General features: G+C 44.6%; 1 protein-coding gene across 1 annotated transcript; it reads left to right on the top strand.

Moving 5' to 3' along the window:
• Positions 1-4909: 4909 nt before the first annotated feature.
• GCNT4 (glucosaminyl (N-acetyl) transferase 4) lies at positions 4910-6274 on the top strand. The gene has a single exon (XM_054578256.1). It carries the CDS (start codon positions 4910-4912, stop codon positions 6272-6274), a length of 1365 nt encoding a protein of 454 aa, XP_054434231.1.
• Positions 6275-21680: the final 15406 nt, after the last annotated feature.

Here is a 21680-nt window from a genome sequence, read left to right as displayed (position 1 = left end):
CACCACCTGTGGTTACTGGAAAGAGCTGCAGGTGAGCAGGGAGGCAACAGGAGAGGGCGGGGACTGGAGGCGCTGAGGCCACCTCATCTGCAAATATGGCCTGTGGGTCTCATTCTTGGTGCCCAAGCCAGACCTTATCCAGTACTTTTCTTCCAGTCTCCTCCCTCCCATTCTCCATTTACCATCCCATCCCTTCCCTGGGAAAGGAAGCACTGCACTCTGTTGATATGCCTGGACTCTGAAATTGCAGACTTAAGGAGGGTTCATTGAGGAGCTGCTAATGGCTGTAGCCATTTAGCCCTGAATGCAAGTATAACCACTTAGCAGGTGTACGTTTGTGTGTCTGCCGGTTCCTTTAAGGCTGTAAATAACACCTGGTAGCGTGGGGGGAGCGGGGGGAGGCTTCGTTCAACATCCTGCTGGGTTTTTATTGAATTATCCAAATAGACCCCATTTCAGCTGCGCTCTAGTGATCAAACCTTGCCCTTATTTCCTCCTCAGCTCTGCCATCATCACTAGGGACTTTCAGCCATGTGGGCATAAACGGCAGTGGGCAGAGAAACAGCCTTCTCCCAAAGATGGGAAATTATTGGTAATGTAATTGTAAGACTACTTCTGGGCACCAATACGCCTGCCTGCTTCCTGTTCACCAGCCTTTAAGACAGAGCCTTTAAGAGGGAAAGAGCCAGTGGCGTGTTCGCAGAAGGTGGCTTTACTGCCCTGGTGTCCTAGGAACCACGGGGCCAGCATGACTGCCAGCCTCAGACCAGCCTGCTCTCCTCAGACCCGGGTCAGGCCTCAGGCGCTCCTTTCATCTCTCCAAACCTGGAGCCTTGGGGATTTCTCAGGCCTGGTCTGCAGGCGGCAGGGAAGGGAGGCAGTGCCACCACGGGCAGGTGGCTGCCCCAGCTCCCCTCCCCAGGTCCCCTCCGCTCCCTGCGGCTCCTGACCCCTGAAGCCGCCCTGCTGCTGCTGCAGCCGGGCACCCTACAAGCGGGACCACAGGCCCTGCTGGAAGGGCCCTGGGCGTCAGAGAGTGGAGCCCCAACTGGGTCTCTGACCTCCTCAAGGCTTCGGAGCCCAGGAATAACCTGTTAACTTCTTCCTTTGCCACCGGGAGGAGGTCAACAGCCCCTTTCAGGGTTTGACGAAAGGGATCTCACCTTGCACTGGCATGTCTTCGACCCTGGGGAAAGGAATGCTTGTTCAGCGAAAGGGGTTTCTGAGCAGGTGCTTCACTTTGACTTGGGACGGAGTGGTATTTTAGGGCTGCTTCTTTCCCCGGATGTCAAAGACTGACCCGCAGACAGCCGAGGTGTCCCCCTTAAAGATACCTGGGTGGCAGAAGGATCAAAAGCCAGGTGCCAGGACTGTCCCACTCCCTCACCTCCTTCCTTTAAAATGAACTCTTCGTCCCTAGCTGGTGAAGCTAAGACATGGGACCCAGGGCCACTTCTCTCACAGCGTGGCTGCCCCCTCTCCCTTCCAGGGCCCTGTGACCTTCCCCCTCTGGGCAGCAGCCATGGCCTCCCAGCTCCACTCAGCCCTGCCAGGCGCCAGGTTGGAGTCAGAAGTGTGCGCTCCAGGCATTCTGTTCTCAGGAAGGTGCAAGGGAGGCGTGGGTGCGGAGAGGGCCCCCAGGAAAGGCCAAGGGACGGGAGCCAGCCTTTACCTTTTTACATAAGTGTGAAGATGATAATTAAATGGTACATTGTAAATGATATGACAGCTCTAGAAGGCTTTGTAAACCTCTTTAGAAATGTGAGGTCTTTTCACTTTATTACTGTGATATCAGGGGGAACTATTCACTAATGCTCGCTGAGCAATAGAGGAAGAAGAAGAAAAGCAAAAATTTACTTTGGGTAAAATTCATTCCATTGCTAGCCATTTGTGCAAGTTACTTCCTATTTATGCTTAATGACCATGAACTAGGATAATGACGAGACTGACTGATGTGGGATTGATAAATCTTCTGAGTTTATTTTATCACAACACCTACTTTCTAAATGTGTGTTCTGAGGTTGTCGTTTGTGTCACCTTGTTCTTTGGGAGTCAGTCTTCCCACACTCTCCAACAACTGGCAGCAGCTTGGGCCTTGAGCCTGAGCAGATAGAAGCCTGTTCAGTGTGCTCCGGAGAAACAGGAAGCTGAGCCGGAGTGGGATTCCCTCAGCCTCGGTTCTGATTGAGCACAGATGTTGCCTGGACCTGGTAGCAGGTGTGGAGAAGAAAGCATGCATTTGAGGTGTGTCTGTGAGGTGATTTGTTAATGCAGGTGTAGGGAAAATGGAGGAGTCGCCCAGCCCTCGAACTTCCAGCTTGGATCATTGAATGGATGGTCTCACTATAAACTGAGCCAGAAAACACAGGAGAGGTGAAGATGTCAGGTTCAGCTTTGGACTCATTGAAGTGGGGCTCCTGTAAGATATCTGATGGACAGTCCATCAGCAGTTGGATGTTCACTTTGGAAACTTGGGCAAGAGGTGAGGGTTAGAGACAAAGCTGTTGACAATAAGTATGTGGAAGTTGAAGTCCTAAGACCCAGGAAGACTGTGCATGAAAAGAACAGTGAGCTGACAACAGGACCCCGGGGAAACCCACAGGGGACACACTGAGATGTAGCCAGAGAAGACACAGATTCTGCAGAACAGCTCACTGTCTATGAGGTGTTTTTGAAGGGAGAGTGATTCAAGTGAAGGAGAATGAGTATATGTCATTCCCATCTGAGCTGTACAATCTTCCAAAATAAATCATGGTCAAAAAGTTCTTGCTAATTCTCTCTAAGGAAATTGGTAGAAGTTTACATTCTCATTGAAGATTCATTGAGATGGTCCTGGCTGGCGTGGCTCAGTGGGTTGAGTGCCGGCCTGCGAACCAAAGGGTCAGTGGTTCAGTTCCCAGTCAACGCACATGTCTGCGTTGTGGGCCAGGTTCCCAGTAGGGGGCGCTTGAGAGGCAACCACACATTGATGTTTCTCTCTCTTCCTTCCCCCCACTCTCTAAAAATAAATAAATAAATAAAACCTTTATTTAAAAAAGATTTATTGAGATGTATTAGGAAGTTGCATATGGGCTGCTCAGACCTCCAGTTTTCACTGCTTGGACCCCCTTGGAACAGCCCCCGGAACTCAGCCAGCCCTCCTGTCCCCAAACCTTGGGGTAGTACTCCCTGGATCCCTGCTCCTGCTGCTCCCACAATAAGCACCTCTATGCCCTCCCCCTCATTAGGCTGCTTCTATCTAATAAAGTAGTAGAATCATTGTTTAAGTTCAAAGAGCTCAAAAGGCTATTCAGTGATAAGCAAATCCCCCTCCTCTGCAGGCCCCTAATCCTCAGTTCTCTCCCCCCTCACACTGCAAAGCAACTCCTGTTCCCAGTGTCGAGCCTGTGCGCCATTCTCCTGGAAATACCGGCCCGTAGGCCAGATTCAGCCAATTTTCTGTTTTCGTAAATAAAGTTTTATTGCAGCACAGCCATGCCCACTCCTACACTGTCTGGTAGCTGCTCTCCCACTACAACAGCAGAGTTGAGTAGCTGTGACAGAGAAAGGGAAGTTTTGCCAACGTGCTCTTTGTGTGTGAACACCTGTGTGTATAGTCTTTTTCGGATGCACGTGAGCACCCTACACATAATTCTGCATTTTGCTTATTTCTAGTTCACAATATATCATGGAAATTGTTCCACACGGGCACATCCAGATTTGTCTCAGACTTCTTCACATAGTGTGGATGTCATTAATCCATTCCCGGTTGAAAGATGTTTTAGTGCTTTTCAGTCTTTAGCCTGAACAGGTAACACTGCAGGGAACCTCTTGTGCTCGCCCCTTCCTTGCGCACATGAACCCTCCCAGGCGGGTACATTTAAGACTGAGAGACAGTGCCTGACTGTCCCCCAGGTAGTTTTCCCCCTGCCCTCCACGAGAGTCGCGTTCTTTTCACCGTAAGGGCTAAATTGCTAAACGCTGGTGAGGAAATGGAGGCTAATAAGTAAAAAATAAAGGAACGTGCAGGATTACCAAATTTGATGATCTTTACAAAATTTTACAGTCTGTAATACCTACTATAGCTCCTTTGGGTGTCTGCCCACTGCTCTTATTTCTGAAGATAGTCTTAGTCTCTGCAGGCCGCTTTAACAAAATACCAGAGTGGCTTGTAAACAGAAACTTACTCCTCACAGTTCTGGAGGCTGCAAGTCTGAGGTCAACATAACGGGGTTCTGGGGAAGGCCCCCTTCCAGGTGCAGACTGCTGACTTCTTGCTCTGTCCTCACATGGTGGAAGGGACGAGGGAGCCCTCTGCGGTCTCTCCTTATGAAGGCACTAGTCCCATTCATGAGGGGTCCACTCTCATGACCTAATCAACCTTGTGATCCAAAGGTCCCACCTCCAAATACCATCACATTTAGGGATTAGGTTTCAACATAGGGATTTGGGAGGGGACACATTAAATCTATAGCAGTGGGATGCACTGGGTTTTCCCCATCTGGCCTCAGAGATAGATCTAATCAGGATCCGAAGGTACAGTCAAGACTGATACTTCTTTTAGTCTTAGGTGGGCCATTTGCATCTCCAAAGTTCTCTTAGTGACATCCATTTTTCTAGACCTCTGTCCAAACCACAGTACTCTCTTCCCAGATATGCTAAGCAGACAATATAAAATTTAGTAGTTTGTTATTTTCCATTCTATCGGTAAGCAGCATCTCTCAAAATTAGATCTAGTTAACACAGAATACCACAAAACACCATTTTCATTTCCTTATTTCTGGATTCTTTAAGGGCAAGAACTTTGTTTTATTCAACTTTGGGCCCAGCATTCTGCCAGCATGTGATAGGCACCAAGCGGACTTCAGTTGAACTGAAGTAAGTTTCTCTTAATGTTTTATTCTGAATTATTCGTTTTGCTTCTTACAGAATGAAGATATTCAGATGTTGTTTTAAATACCTCCTACAGCAGAAAGTTTTCATCCTGTTTTTAACCCTGTGGCTGCTCTCCTTGTTGAAGCTTCTAAATGTAGGAAGACTCCTCTTCCCTCAGAGAGGCATTTACCTGGTCGAGTACTCGCTAAGCACCTCCCCCTTTGTGAAGAACAGATACACCCACGTGAAAGGTGAAGTCAGGTATGAAGTCAACTGTTCGGGTATCTATGAACAGGAGCCTTTGGAAATTGGCAAGACTCTGGAAATAAGAAGAAGAGACATCATCGACTTGGAAGATGAAGATGTTGTGGCAATGACCAGTGATTGTGATGTTTATCAGACCCTGAGAAGATACCATCAAAAGCTTGTTTCAAGGGAGGAGAAAAGCTTCCCAATAGCCTATTCTTTGGTTGTTCATAAAGATGCAATTATGGTTGAAAGGCTGATCCATGCTATATACAACCAGCACAATATTTACTGCATCCATTATGACCTGAAGTCACCTGACACCTTCAAGGTTGCCATGAATAATTTAGCTAAGTGCTTCTCCAATATTTTCATTGCTTCCAAATTAGAGACTGTGCAATATGCCCATATTTCCAGACTCCAAGCTGATTTAAATTGTTTGTCAGACCTTCTCAAGTCTTCAGTTCAATGGAAATATGTTATCAACCTGTGTGGGCAAGACTTCCCTTTGAAGTCAAACTTTGAATTAGTGTCAGAGCTGAAGAGACTCAATGGAGCAAATATGTTGGAGACAGTGAAACCCCCAAGCAGTAAAATGGAAAGATTCACTTATCACCATGAACTCAGACAGATGCCTTACGAATATGTGAGGCTACCAGTGAGGACAAACATCTCGAAAGAAGTCCCCCCTCATAACATTGAGATATTTGTCGGCAGTGCTTATTTTGTTTTAAGTCGAGCATTTGTTAAGTTTATTTTCAACAGCTCCCTCGTTAAAGACTTTTTTGCCTGGTCTGAAGATACATACTCACCTGATGAGCATTTTTGGGCTACGTTAATTCGGGTACCAGGAATACCTGGGGAGATTTCTCGGTCAGCCCAGGATGTGTCTGACCTACAGAGTAAGACTCGCCTTGTCAAATGGAATTATCACGAAGGCCTTTTCTATCCCAGTTGTACGGGTTCTCACCTCCGAAGTGTGTGTATCTTTGGAGCAGCAGAATTAAGGTGGCTTATCAAAGATGGACATTGGTTTGCTAATAAATTTGATTCTAAGGTAGACCCTGTCTTGATTAAATGCTTGGCAGAAAAACTTGAAGAACAACAGAGAGAGTGGATCGCATTGTCTTCAGCAAAGTTATTTATGGATAAAAATCCCACAATCACAACATGATGAAGTCATGATGGAAACAAGGAGGGGTTAATATGGAGTTGTAGACTGTACGATGTCCAATACCAGCTCAGCTGAACCTTGTAGTTTGAAAGGTATCTAAAATTTCATGCACAAGGGAAAATGACAGCCTTTGGTGACAATTTAGCCTAAAGTTGGTTGAGCACTTTTTATGTTTCTGCCTGTAATCTAACTGGGCTAAATTGGAGATCTTAAACAGCCATCAGATATTTACTGAGCTCCTACTGTATGCCAGGCACTTTTATAGAAATGAATGGCAATTAAGTCCAAGTTTTAATGAGTTTTCCAATGTCCTCAAGGGACTGTGTCTTACCCTACTCATACAGCAACGTTAACATCTTAAGTTCTCCACATAACAATCAGGACCCCGTTGAGGAAGTTTTGGAGTGTGTGGTAATCACCCATATAAACCACTCACTTCAGAACAACAATTAAGTACAGTAGCCAGCACTCCACCTGCTTCGTAATTGAACCCGCTTGACTTTTCCTAACCATTAGAATATTAGGAGAGACTTCCTTACCTCAGAAGAGCTCAAAGAATCTTCCGGTTTCCTGCTTGCTGAATTTACCTTTTGGTGCTTCACTCAAACAATCCAGGGTCAGGGGACTCTTTGGGTGTGGCGGTCACGGTGTCTGAATGTTAGGGACGCGGCTGGAGTGAGTAGAGGGATCTGGACACATGGTGCCCGAAGAGAAACAAAGGGATTTATATGACTTTCACATCATTTTACACAATGGTGCCATGATGGCTCCTGTTTAATTCAGCTGTTTCTTTAAAGCACATTTACGGATTAAAGATGAGAGCTGATTAACACTCAAAGTGTTATATTCCAGAACATTGGACCTAAGTCATCCAGGTCATAGATTATCATTACATGTAAGTTGCACAAAGTGAAATTATACTAATTCCACAGTAATCAATCCAGCGTGAGACTCCTTGGAAGAGTGAAGTATTTAAGTACTGTTTAAAACGCCTGTGATCTAAATGTCTGCGAAATGAACTTTGCTCGTTTAAAGTTTATGATACTAACTGCCAAGTGGCACCGTTGTCTCCCTTTCTTCTCTTGAACTTGTTTTTCTTGCTTCCTTTTACCTGCCCCCTTCAAATTACTGTATTCGTCAGAAAACAATGATTACCAGCTCCTTGTTCTTAAAAATAAGGAACTGTTGGGGAGAGCTGAGTCCTGCAGAACATCCTTCCCAGGCCATCACTGTGTGTGACCAGGAAAAGCTGTCGCTTTGGTCTGGACGAGCCTGCTTTCCTGGTCTTTGGAGTGAGCATTTGGGTACCTACCCTGGTTTCTTCACAAGTTTTGTGTGTGTCTGAGAGAGTCACTTGAATAGTATATGAAGTGTTTTTAAAATAAGGACAAACTATTGGAAATGTCAGAGAACAGCCTTAGAATAAGGCTAACCAAGATCCAACACCATGGTAAGACTTAACCATTTACCTTTTCTGAAAAACCTTTGAAATATACAAAGAAGCCACGACCACAGGAGCAACTTCTGTAACCAAGTCCAGGTACGAAGAAAGTGCAGACACCACACCAGAGGGTTCTTTCTAAGCCAACAGGGTTAGCAAGTCGGTCCTGTGACTGAGACTAGGAGGAGGGGTTCAAGTGCTCTCTGTCAGCCAGGCTTGAATACGCTAGGTCCCGAGGAAATCTTGGATTTTAGGCCTTTGGTCATCAGAATAAATGCAAATGCTTAACAATAAATATCGACCTCCCGGTCCAGTGTCTTGCCTCTGATGGGGAATGATTCTAGTCCTTGTTTATTGGGAAATTTGCCAGTTATTAATGAGTCTTAATTCTGTGTTCAAACAACACATGGAACCATGAAGAGGTGGCAGAGCCTTCTTTTCCCCACTTAGAGACGCATTTCTCGGGCACTGTTGCCTGGTCCTGCAGGAAGCTGGCCAGGACCTGCTTTTGCCTCGGGAATCCTGCAGGATCCCTGCAGGCCTTCCAGCCTGACCCTTCCCCAAAACCTCTGGGCACGGCTCCCTCCAATCTGAAGAATGTTCTGCCATCTGTGTTTTATAATTATTCTTTGGATAGTATTTATTGAATCTACACTAAGTTATTTGGTGATGAGACCAGGACCTTGCAGTTTCTAAATTGTATCAGATAATATTAATAATGAAAAAGCTATAAAAATATACATATTATGTGAACAAACTACTGTAATATAATAAAAAGCATTCTTAATGTTTTTGTTATTTTAAGTGAAATATTTATAGAAATGTTTAAATTTGTAGAGTAAAATCTGAAGATTTCTCTTGCCTTCCAGAATGTGAATTTAGATATATTCTATGAAATGACAGCTTCTTTGGGAATATAAAGTGACTGTACCCTATGTATGTTACAGCTGTTTTGTCGTGGTTGATAATGGAATGAGAGTTTTAACTTTTTTTTAAACATTTTTATCAGCTGATCTCTGTCTCCTACTGTGTGTGCGTTACCATTTTCAAAAAACATTTCCCTTTATATGAGTTTTAAATAGATTGGTATTGCATTTTGTATTTGCTGCTACCAGATGTTAATTCTCCAGTATTGTAAAATAAAATGTGCTCCAAAAACCAAGCCCTTGGAATTTATGATGTTTCCTTTCCCAGGTTGTGCTGGTTCCCCCAGAGGCTCTTTGCGTTTTTGACACGTGGCCAGTGTGTGAAGGGCGCAGTCAGTTTCACTTCACAGTAGAAGAAATCCAGTGTGTGTACTAAGTACAGACAGAATATCTGGGCACACAAGCACAAATTGTTTAATTTGGCAAAATCTCAAAGAATCTTCCAGAATTCCCTGTCTTCATTTTCCCTTCAGGTTGGTTTCTCCTCTACGATTAATCATCTAGATAAATATTCTTGTTTGCTTGACTACATTATGGAAGTTGGTTCTTAAAAGAGTAGGTTGAGCTCTCTAACTCATGTTCCTCGATCCCTGGGAAGTCCAGACTTGCATCAAGACTCCTGCCTGGCTGCGAGCCCTGCGGACATGAGGACCCTGGCTCCTTGGGTATCCTCAGGCCTGGGTGGTGGGTAATTCCTAGGAAGCTGCTCTACGTCCTGGAGTGCAGGGCCTTTTCCAGCTCCGCTAGGCTGGGGAAGAGTGGGCATCGCTGACCCCCACGCCCCGACTCTGCTCTGGAAATCCCCTGATCTGTGGTTTTCTTTTGTCACCCTTTGTAAAGCCTGGACAGGCCCCAGCCTCCCCAGCCGGCGAGAGGCATGCATGTCACACTCATAGGTTACAATCCATCTCAAGGAGTAGGCTCATTTTAGCAATCTTCAACATCAGAAAACAACTAGTCTTAACCTAAGATTAGTTCTAGCCCTTGCCAAGCTGCACAGCCGTACAAATCATAGTAATCTCATGGGAGAAGGCGGACTCTTCTTGGTAGTGGTGGTGGTAGGTGGGTAGGTATATACAGCATCATATTAAAGAGCCATAGGCTTGACTCCTGGATAGACAGTTTCATATATTTTAAGTTTCCTTTGATGTCTACAAAGCTACGTTTAAACTAGGTCTACTGGCTTCTTCTCACATGAAACTGATTGTGAAGAAACCCTGGCAAGAAAAGGTAAAGGCCTACAAATCTATACCTACTAGAAGAATATCCCTATGATGATGCTTAGCAAACAGCTTGAGCTTTGCTTCAGAGACTGGTGTGTAAGGACCACAGGAAGACTATCCTCCTGAGCTCAGGTGTGGTCTTCATGGGGAGCAGCACCGTCCTGCCTTCTCAGGAGCACCTTGCCCTGAATCATGCAGAGGACAAAAAGAATCTAAGAAAAAATCACGGTTCATGATCTGGGTACATTTATTTTATTTTTTTATTGTTGTTGCTGTTGTTTCTCATAGAATAATAAAGGAAATTTAACAGAAACCCTTTGTAGTCATAATTCTACCGTCTTCATAAACACATTATAATTCTTTGAATACTCTTCCAATCTTATCCATATCCATATCCATATACATTTTTTTGGTCTTTCTTCCCACTGCCTGTATATTTGCAACCACTTTCCTGAGCTGCTGCATGACCTTTATGGCTATCAACTAGTCATACAATAACTTACTCAGAATTTGAAGCTACTTTTTTTGTTGTTTTGCTGTCAAATAACAATGCTGTGAATAATTTTATGCATAAAGCTTCTTTCCTTGAATCAGTTCCTTATGAAACATTTTCAAGAGAGGGATTACCTCCCTGAAAAGAATGCATTTTTTATTTTTCTTATTTTTTTACTGATTGCTTTTCATATATATTACAAATCACCCACTCAAAGAATTATATAGGACACTTGGAGTAAATCAACCACAGCCTCAATGTATATGAAATAAATTGTATTTGTTTATTCTGATAAATGGCTGTTCTGAGTCCCATGGTGAGCAAAGACCTTTGCCTAAAGCAAGAATGTAGCCATTCCTCCAGCAGATCAAAGAATCTGTTTTAATGTGTGGTTAGTGTAGAGCTCCTTCAGAATAATAATCTCAAAAATGTAATTTTGATCACTGACTCCATTCCAGCAAGGATCTAGAAGTTGTTAGTTTCTGCTAGTACCCATTCTTCATGGCTTCTGTGTTCTTATTCTGAGCAACACTATGACCAACGATTAATTCCCAGCCTTCAATTCAACTAGGAGTGGCAAAGAAGAGAAGCAGAAGTCTTTGGGTGGGGCATCTGAGAATGCGCTTAAAGCATGGCTTACCTAGCTTGTCTTCCACCACTTCTGTTACTTTGTTTCTGCTGCCTGGAATGTGTTCGTAATAGCTGGAATATCAGCAGTCATTTTGCAACCATGAAGATGCGAGTCATATGGTAAGAACAGAGTAAAAAATATGACATTTGAACCATCCAAGACTACCTACTTCCAGGTTTCTTTTATGGGAGAAAGAAAAAATGGACATGAGCCTTAAACTACTGTTATTTCAAGTCTCTACTATTAACAACAGAACATTACACAATGTTTTTCTAGGTGAATGGTTTTCAGACTTTAGTCTGCATTAGAATCACTTCAAAGGCTTGTTAAACACAAAGATTGCTCCCTTTCTCCCCCAACCCCCCACTTCCTCATTAACTGGGACAGGTGGCAAGAGACAAGAATTTGCATCTCTAACAAGTTCCCAGGTGAGGTGGATCCAGACCACACTTTGAGAACCACTGTTCGGATATCTTTCCTGAAAATGATTTTTTCATTGTTGTAAACATTAGGCCAATTTAGCATTTGGAAAGCACCAAGTATCGCAATAAGCATGCTCACCGTTAGGTGTGAAATGCTGCGGTCAGAAACTCAGGAATATTTCGTATGCTCTGCCTTCCATGCTCTTTCCACATTGTTGACTGACTGTGTTGTCTGAATAACAATGCAAGTTGATACATTTCCATAACCATAGGTCCCCTAAACTTATTTTCAACCAATTTGCTGCCTTATTTGGAAGTATTCTTTAAAATGTAATAAAAACAAATGAATTTAGGGGGTGAAGTTAACCTGAAATTATAGTTGTGAAGTCTCAAGTTCAGACCTACGTGCTAATTCTGTTAGGCAACCATGTATGCCAGTGAGATGAATTACCCAGATGGAATTTTTTCATGAGTGTTTTAACGCAACAGTCCTAAGTGGAATGGATCAGAGAGCCATACATCATTCTCTACTCTTCACTATTTCAAGCCATTATAGGAATGCCGCTGTGAAATAGATACAGCATTATGTGTCATCTCCCGAATACTTCCAAGTTTTCACTTCAACCGTGGGTGGATACTGAAAAAAAAATTGAACCAAGAAAATTCAACAAATGTATCTGCCTAAGGGGAATTAGTTCCCATAGTTTAGAGATTTTCAATTAGTTTGTTTTAAGTAGCTACATGGAACAGGTAACTTTCATTGCAATAATTTCACCCATGATTTAATTTAGTTGTAATGGCTACTAATTTTTTGTTCAGGTTGTCATTAATCCAGTGTTACAGGTAGTTTCACTGATTGTTGCTGGGAACACCACTTCGGCAGGAAATCAGGAAAGAGGATCCCTAGGGAGGAGGTGCAGGGACATCCCAGGATGAGAGCGGGGTGCTCCCAGGGGTGGCAACCAGTTCAGACTGGAGGGGGTCGGATGGCTTCAGAGGCTTCTTCGGCATGAAGAACATGTAGAATGCCTCATAAATCTGAATATATCTTTTTAGAGGAAAATTAGACCACTGGAGAATTAGGGACGGAATGTCAATGGGAAAAGCGTATGAATGCAAAGGAGAACAAGAAGTAGTACAGCTGTGTCTGAGCTGGAGATAATGTTTATAGTCATAATCATGTATTGTTAATCATGAAAAGTCTAACAAGGAAGGGTTAAATATTGATCTAATCAATGTGATATTAGTGGGAACTTGTGGGGATAGAAATGATAAATACGTGGGGTGGCAAGTGTGGGTGTGTGTGAAAGGCATCAGGGTCATCTATGGTGAAAATCAATTGATAATGACCAACACTGAAAAATCAGGTGTAGCAATACAAAGATATCACTTAGATATGTGGGAGTGAGACTAAAAGAGCCAGTTCAGAGGGTTGAAACTGGTTGCTGCCAAGGAAGGAAAATGGGCGAAGAGATAGAAACTACGCATTTTTTTCAACAAGCCTTGCTATCAGCTCTATAAATTTTAAAATAAAAACTGGAAAATAAAAAAGAACAACTGGGAATGAAAAAGTCATGATCTGTGATCAAAGACTGCTCGTAATCTAATAGCTACTGCAAATAACCCGAAACCTTGTAAGGGTGGCTATTGTTTCTGTCTGCTCAGCCCTTCTCCCTCCCCCGGGTCTTCAGAAAACAGCCTCTCTGGCTACCCAGGTGATCAGGTGACCCCGAGCAGGCCAATTACAGGCTCACAGCCACAGCCACAATGATTGATTTAAGGAGTGGACCTGCGACCTAATCGAGGCCAGAGTTCCTGGGACTATTCAAATTCCTGTCAAGGGTAAGGACCTCTTGTTCCTCTCTGATCACAAAACCCAGGAATACAGGCTGACTAGCTGTGGGCAGCTCTCTGCCCCACCTGGAAGTTAATGCAGCAGTAATAGGGAAGGACAGGAGGATCTTCAAGGTGGTATTTGGGCAGTAAATCCAGTCTTTCCCAAGACCAGCTCCACCCTGCTCTCTGGTCTGTTTCACAGTCCAATTACAAATCCCTCCTTTGGCTTAAGCAAGATTGAATTGGTTTTCTGCCATAGCCATAAATACTAACACACAGTCAAAAAGCATAAACAAAACTTTAAAATGAAATTTTTTTATTAGGGAAAGTTTCAAACAAACACAAAAGTAGAGAGGATGGCATAAAGAAATCCTGCATTCTCATCACCCACGCTCACAATTATTAATATTCTGACAATTTTGTTTCCTGTCTCTCTCCTCTCTTTTATTTCTCAGAAGTATTTAAAAAGAAAATCCCAGACATCACATTATTTTACCTGGCCCCTGCACTCTACCCGGGCTTTATCCTCTGGTCCTGGTGAGGAGGAAAGTACCGGGCAAGTGCCTCTTCAGTCCATATTTGAGGCAGGTCAAAAATGGTCAAATATTGGCCATATTGGATGGCCTAATCTAATATTTCAATATGAATCTAACCACAACGGCCTTTTTTTTTTCTTTTTTTTTTTTTTACATAACCATCATGCCATTATCATACCTAATAAGTCTTCGTATTCACCATTTGCTGAAATCAGGATCCAAAAAAGGTCTACACATTGATTTGATTAACATAACTTTTGAAGTATTCCCACTTTCATTTAGCACTCTTGAAGGCACCTAGACAGATAACATGAAATGGCAGACAATCCTCAAACAGAAGAAGTCAGAAGAATCAGACCTCAGCTCCTTGTGTATATTATTCAATATACACTTATATTACATTCAATAATATACCTATATGTGTGTGTACATGTGCATGTGTATATATCTCACCATGCCAGGCATGGTGCTCTTTGCTTCACATCATTCTTATTTTGTATGAGAAAGGACTCCAAGGAGGTCAGCTGACTCACCCAGAGTTACCAGCTAGTCAGTGGCAGAGCTGAGGTTGGGATTCAGGCGATGTGGCTGCAAAACCCATGTTCTCAGCTGCTGCACTCTACCTGTGCTTTATACACCTGTCCTGGTGAGCAGTAAAGTGCCTGACACATGCCTGTTATTGTTTTATTCCACAAAGTGCTGACATCTTGTAGGGAGGGTGGCGGTAAGAGCTATGTAAACAGTAGGCCAGGGATGAGTGACTGTATCCACGTAATTCAGGGGGTGTTGATATTTGGGACTATTCATTGCACGCCTTGTCTAGTCGTCCACTCTGACATTTCTGCTGAGTCCACCAACTTCACTGGGGGTCCCTCCACCCTCTGAACTGCCAACCTCTGGTCTCCCTCCCCTCACTTGTTTACCCTCTACAGTCACTTGTTTTGGCCTTGTACTTTATTTGCTTTTCCACTTTCTCTTTTGCCTGCTTCCAACCCCAGCCTCCAAGCTAACCCCAACTCTTCAATTATAATTTATTCAGTTAGAGTGTGTTTGACCCTTGTGAACCCTGAAGCTAATGAACCTAGTATTGGTGTTTCACATTTAAGGAGTCCTGCTGCTATCGGATGATCTAATTCTCTCCATGTCAAATATATTGCCCCTGGGGAACCACAGCAGACACACGAGCCCTGCTGGCTGCTTTGGACTTCCCCGCTGTCGTCATGTGGTCACCAGGATGCCTGGCTCGCGAAGCACCTTCGGGGGCTCTCTGCTTCATGAGGGCCAATGGGGATAGGAAGGTCGTCTCGTCAGTACTTCTCAAACTTTAGTGTGCATGGAAATCGCCCGTGGGCCTTACTACAAAGCAAATTCTGATTCGGCAGTGGATCTGAGCTAGGGCCCGAGATGCTGCCTTGCTAATAAGCCCAGGTGGTACGAATGCTGCTGGTCGGTGTGCCACCCTTTGAGCAGCCTGAGTCTAGACCACTGGTTCTCAGCAGGGGTTGCACATTATCCCCCCTCAGGTGCTTCTAATTAGGGGAGACCTGGGTGTGGGGGGGGGGTGTTGCAAAGGTGCCCCAGGGGATTCTAATGAACAATCAAAGCTGAAAACCACCATTCTGGAGGCTGAAGTGGCGTGGGCATGTAGGTGGCCAGACAGAAGGAGTGGGGTGGCCGCGGGAAGGTGGAGCTCCTGCCTCCTGTCTTTGTAAGGGTGCTTCCTGCCTCAGCTGGCTTCCCCTTGCCTTTTCTCTCCTTTGTGTTCTCCCCGCCATTCCATCCTTTTCCTAAATCAGTGTATCAATAAGGAAAATGTTGAACAAACTGAAAATCAACAAGTCTTAAGTCCCTCAGAGAACTGAGGTCAGAGGGCAGCGGTTGTGCTGGGAATGGGAGAGCTGGGCAAATACAGAGGATCACCTGACCAGGAGCACAAGCCCGCAGCCGGAGCGGGTCGGTGGGAACGCTGCAACTGTAAGTGACAAGTTGTTGGCGGCTCAGCGTGAGCGAGCTTGAGAATTAAAAAGTCCGGGGGTGGGGATGGGGCCACACCTAGGGGACTGCTACATGTTTGTTCCTTTCCAGGAGCCTCACCAGGTTCTGAGGATGAAGACTTGACGAAAGTCCCCTCATGCTGCCAGCAAGCAGAGTGGGAAAGAAGGTGTGGCTTCTAGGAAATAAGTCTTTCTGAAAAAAAGCATATTGTAATTAAAAACAACATTGAGCCAGTGTGCAATTCAGCACACAATCAGTGATGAGTTATTACATGCTGGGTGCTGGGGATTTAAGATGTACAAGACTGGCCTCTCTCCTTCAGGACCTCAGAGTCTAGTGGGAAATGCCTAAGTGCATACGATAGTGCCAGAGATTGATAGCTGCTGCTATCAATCATGTTGGCTTCTTCCATGGGAGTAGAACTCTCCCTTTTAGCCAAGCACATGCTTCCCAGTTTAAAGATGCTATTTCCCAGCCTCCCTCACAAGATAGGTGGGGCCATAGACAAATTACTGGCCAGTAAGCTGCAGTGGAAGTTTTAGGTAGCACAACTTTCAGAGACATGGCCTTGCCCAAGCCCTCACTTCCATGCCTGTGAATGTGACCTTATGTGGAGAGAGTTTTCTGCAGGTGGAATTAAGTTAAGGATCTGGAGGTGAGGTTATTCGGGACATGAGGGGCAGCAGCTCTCCGACTCCCTTTTTCCTTCTCCTGCTGGTTGAGAAGCAGGTGTAATAGCTGGACCAAAGTATACATCTCAGGTAATAAGGTAGAAACCCCAATCAAGAGCCTGGGTCCCTGATTATTGCGGAGTCACCATGGCAGCCTGCCTTCATGTACATTGAGAGAGAAACAGATTTCTAATTTAGTTAAACCTTTGTGACTTTTTTTGTATATCTGTCTCTTGCAGCAGGACCTTTTACTAACAAATACACCAACTAACCACAATACATTTGTTGCTTTTTAGGCCTTGCATAAAAATTCAAAATACAAAACAACCTATTAGGCAAGTTCTAGTTCACTTAGAATAAAATACAAACTTCTTTATATGGTCAGTAAAGTCCTGTGTGATTTGGCCCCTGTCTACTTGTCCAGTTTCATTTTATGCCACTCTTCTCTAGTTTGGCATGTGATTACTTGGCATGGAGCTAGAATGCCCAAGGAATTGAATTTCTCATTTTATTTAACCTTAAAATAATTTACATGTAAAAACTCACATGACTAGGGGCTGTCAGTATAGACAGTACCGATTATGCCCCCTCTACTCCCTGCTCTGAAGGGCCAGCTCCTTGAGGTGTTTCAGATCATGGCCACAAATCCTTCGACATGCCTCTGAGAAATGAGGTCTCTGTCCCCTCTCTGTGAATCTGGGCGGGCTTGTGACTGTGATGGAAGTGACTTTTATATATCTTCTGAGATGAGGAGAGAAGCCTGCTCTGGTCCCCTGCCAACACAGCTCGTAGATCACTTGCTTCCAGGCACCTCTCAGCACCTGCTCACCGCACTAGGAGACGCTGAGACAACCAAAGGAGGCCACACTGAGCTCCTTCCTCCTTTGAGTCATCTCAGCCTGCAAACCTGTACTAGTTTCCTGTGGCTGCCGTAATAAATTACCACAAACTTGGTGGCTTAAAACAATAGAAATTCATTCTCTTGCAGGTCTGAAATTGGCCAGAAGTCTGAAATCAGGGTGTCAGCAGGTGCTGCCTCCTTCTGGGTCTTGGAGGGAGAGTCTGTTCCACTCCTCTCCCTCGGTTCCTGGCGGAGCCAGTAATCCCAGACGTTCCCCAGCTCGTGGCATCTCTGCTTCCATCTTCACACCACCCTCTCCTGCGTTTCCCCTCCTCCCAACTCTCCTCACTCTTACAAGAACTTGGGGTATTGGCATTGGGGCCCCCCCTCAATGCAGGATGGTCTCACCTCAAGATCCCTAACTAGTTCACATAAACGAACACCCTTTTTGCAAACAAGGTCCTATTCACAGGTGCTGGGGATTAGGGCTTGACATATCTCTTGGGAGCCACTGTTCAGCCCAGTACAGCACCAGCCAAGTGTGTGAGGAAGCCAGGAAATGATTCCAGCCCCCAGCTGTTTGTTACTCCCTGACATTCACGTTTTCCTAAACCTCATGGAGCAGAAACAGGCCATTACCACTGTGCGCTGTTTGAAATCCTGACCAATAGAGGTTTTTTATTAGTACAATGAAATGGCATTCTATGCCACTAAATTAGACATTCATATTCATTTTTTAAGTCCCTGATCAAACAACATGTCATCAAAGAGACCTCCTTAGATACCTCCTCCACAGTCTAAATCACATTCCCCACTTTTTACTTTTCCCTTATGGCATGTATCACTACTTATATATGTAATTGGGTAGTTTTCTTTTTTTTTAAAGATTTTATTTACTTTTTTAGAGAAGGGGGAAGGGAGGGAGAAAGAGAGGGAGAGAAACATCGATTGGTTGCCTCTCTTACTCGCCCAACCTGGGACCATACCTGCAACCCAGGCATGTGCCCTGACCCAGAATTTAACCCATGACCTTTCCGCTTCACTGGACAACACCCAACCAACTGAGCCACACCGGTCAGGGCTGTTTTTTCTCTTTTAGATGTCTGTCTCCCCCACTGGACTTCAGTTCTGCAAGGACAGGGACCAAATTTGTTTCATTTAGCACTGTTTTCTCAGCACTGAGTTTGCACACCGCAAACGCCCAGTAAACATTTGCCAAATTAATGAAATTCTGAGCTTCCTGTAACTGAATCTACAATGGATGTTTCTTTGTCATCTGAGCTGAAGCAGCTCCTGGAAAACATTATTTATTTTGCTTTATTGCTCTCAACAGATTAAATAAGTTAGAATGCGGCAAGCAGAAAGCAAAATGTTTATTTTCCAAGATTCACACATTAATTCTTGCCATTTCAGTTCTTCGCATTTGAATAATCGCTGTGGTTTTTAATTGCAGTGAAAACAAATGGACACAAAAGACAGAGTCAGTCGGAGAGCCAGGCTGTGAGAAAAACTCTTCAATTTTTAAAAAAGTGTCTGGAAATTCACAGGATGAAACTTCAATTGTTCTTGTGAGTAATAATCTCAGGAAACATTCTTCCATGGAATGAAAGTTCAATGACAAATCAGAATGAACAGGCTCTCTCCCTCACATCTGAGCCATCATCCATCTTGCTCTAGAAAGTCCACTGGTACAAATTTCTGCTGTTATTTTCTTGAAACATAAACAAAAATAGGACTTGAATGAAAAATCAAAACTTACTAAATAACACCAGGAATGGTCAGATAAAGCTTGTAACCAGGTTTACAAGTTAGCTTAGGGATGGAGTCTGAAAGAAATTAGGACGTAGATAGGAGTCTTAACTGAAATCCTGAGCACAGGCAGCTGGTGCTCCCCTTTGTGACTGCCACCTAGTCGGTGCGGGTGGTGGACCGGTCTGTGGGGAGCGAAAGGATTTCTGCCACTCCCAGATCCACCCAACTTGTATCCTATAGGAATTTTAATCTGATCTGCCACACTCTATGTGATCAAATGCTGTGTTTTCTTAGAATCTGTTATTTGCTTGGCATCCATCCATCATAGGGCCAAATACTCAAACTAACCACCTCCTTACCTCACTCTCCCATACCCAGCCAATAGTCCCCTACCCTGAATCAGCCCAGGGCCAGGCACCACGCAGCAGACACCGCCTTTCAGCCACAGCCCACCGATATCATTCAAACCAGCCAATCTGCTGCTGCTTCTGCCCTGCCTCCCTTGCCTTTGGAAACCCCGCGGAGGCGCTGGGCTGGGTAATCACTTCGCTCCACTTCTGCTGCCTGACCAAACCTGTTCGCGCCCCATGGGGCCCTGAGGGGCACATACCAACCTCAGGAACTGTAAGCAATCGATTCTTTTGCCGATGGCATTAGTGTTTCCATGTCACCACTCAGTCACCTTCGTAAATTGTATCCCATGGGAGCCATTGAGACCAAACAGCCCTCAGGGCCTTGCAGTCCCTGTTTCCTTTGCCTGGAACGCTCTCCCCTCTGTATCCACATGGCTTCCTCTCTCGCTACATTTACATCTTTGCTCAAATATCACCGCTTCCAAGAAGGCTTCCCTAAGCATCCTACCTCACTAATATTCCAGCCCCTCCCCACTAAAGGTCTCCATGCCTTTGTTCTACTTTATTTTTCTCCATAGCCCTATCACCTCCTGACTCATTATATATTTGTTTATTTTGTGTGTCCCTCACTCTGCATCCCAGATAACCTACGTTGCATTAGAGCAAGGCACAAATTTTGTTTTAACAGCAAAGTTCCTACCGCTTAGAATAATGCCTAGCACACAGTGAGTAGAAAATAGTTCGTAAATGACCACATTGTATTTTTCCAGAGTACCTGACTAGTTACTAACTATATGAATGGTGTAAATTCCCTTCAAATTCAGAAGTCTCACTGGGCCCAGAGATACATGAGAAGCCCGTCCACAGGATCAATAGAATATGAATTTCTACAAGGGAGTCAGTGGTTTAAAACATAACCTGGGTACGCTCAGGATCAAATCCCAGGCAGGCAGGTTTGTGGAATTAATCCTGGGGATTAGGAAGAGTGAATAATTACCATTCCTGACTTATGTGGCCCTGGGCCTTTTCTCTGATAGCGCGTTTTGGACTCTGTGACTCTGGGGGGATAAGGAAAATAGTGTAATTTATCATATAGCAGTAGCACCATGCCCTCTCATGGGGCCGAGGCAGAATCTAGGAAGCACTGTAGCAAGCATTGGCCCAGATGCCTGAGGTGTGTGCAGGGTGCTTTCCCTATAGGCAGAGCCTTGATCACTCATCTCTGTGGGTGCAGCTCACCAGTTGTACATTTTATACGTTCCAGCTCAATCCTAGTTCATGCCTGATATGGGCAGTCTTTTCCTCCCAATGATCCCAAACACTGCAAATGCTTTTCAGAGGAAAGCTGCGTGTCCACAAGGTGCTTATAATGATGTATCACAAAGGTGTACCATTTGGGTAAAGACAAAGAGAATGTAACAGTGATGACCAAACCCACAGAGGCTGGGGAAGGAAGGAATATCTGCTCTCCTGAAAGGCATGGGACTCACACTCCTCATTGGGGGGCCCCATTGACTCTGTGAAAAACCATGCCCCAAATGCCTTTTCTGCATGCTGATTTGGGGGCTGATCCGCTATTGACTCTAAGATGCTTCCATTCACCTAACCCAGATGCTATTGTTTAGAACTAAAATTAGATCAATTTTTCTCTAGTCTCAGAGTTTAAAGACATTGTAAAAAATGACTGAAATAAAGAAAGTTAGAGAAAAGAGTCAGAAAATCAGTATGTGTCAGCCTCCCAGGTGATCTGTTGGGCATTGCTCACTATGCTCAAGTCTGAGGGTGTCCAGGTACAGTTCTGCTGGGACGCAGCCATCTGGCGATGCTGAGTAGCAGCTGCGTTGACGCGCTGTGACAGAGACGGCCTGCAAAGCTGAAGACATTGCATATCTTGCCCTTGCCAGCAGTGATTGCATATCGCTGCTCTGTGGTAGCTATTACAGGAGCAGGGTGAGTCACGAGGCTCTTGCAGTCTGACTAAAATACTTCTGAGGACTATATAAGGCCCTTCACTTGGAGTCCCTCTTTCTCAAGCAGCCTTCCGAATGTAATTAGATTTCTCGAATAGATTCCTCTGTTAAGAAGACACTGTGTCTACTTGCTAACGTGAGTTTCCCATGATCCTCCACAGTTCTATTTCTCATCGTAAACTACTAATGGGCCTTCTAGTACAGTCCCATACATCTACACAGGGTCCTCAAGTTTTCAGGGGGTCTAGCATCCCGTGATATTAGGTCCAGACCTGCAGCGCTCAAAGGCCATGCTCTGGACCTGCGCGGACCCCTC

The sequence above is a fragment of the Pteronotus mesoamericanus genome, unplaced genomic scaffold (assembly GCF_021234165.1).
Source record: "Pteronotus mesoamericanus isolate MK-2021 breed Mesoamerican mustached bat unplaced genomic scaffold, CSHL_Meso_final contig_50, whole genome shotgun sequence".
In the NCBI taxonomy this organism is placed as follows: Eukaryota; Metazoa; Chordata; class Mammalia; order Chiroptera; family Mormoopidae; genus Pteronotus; species Pteronotus mesoamericanus.
This window is presented reverse-complemented; position numbering and strand designations above follow the sequence as displayed.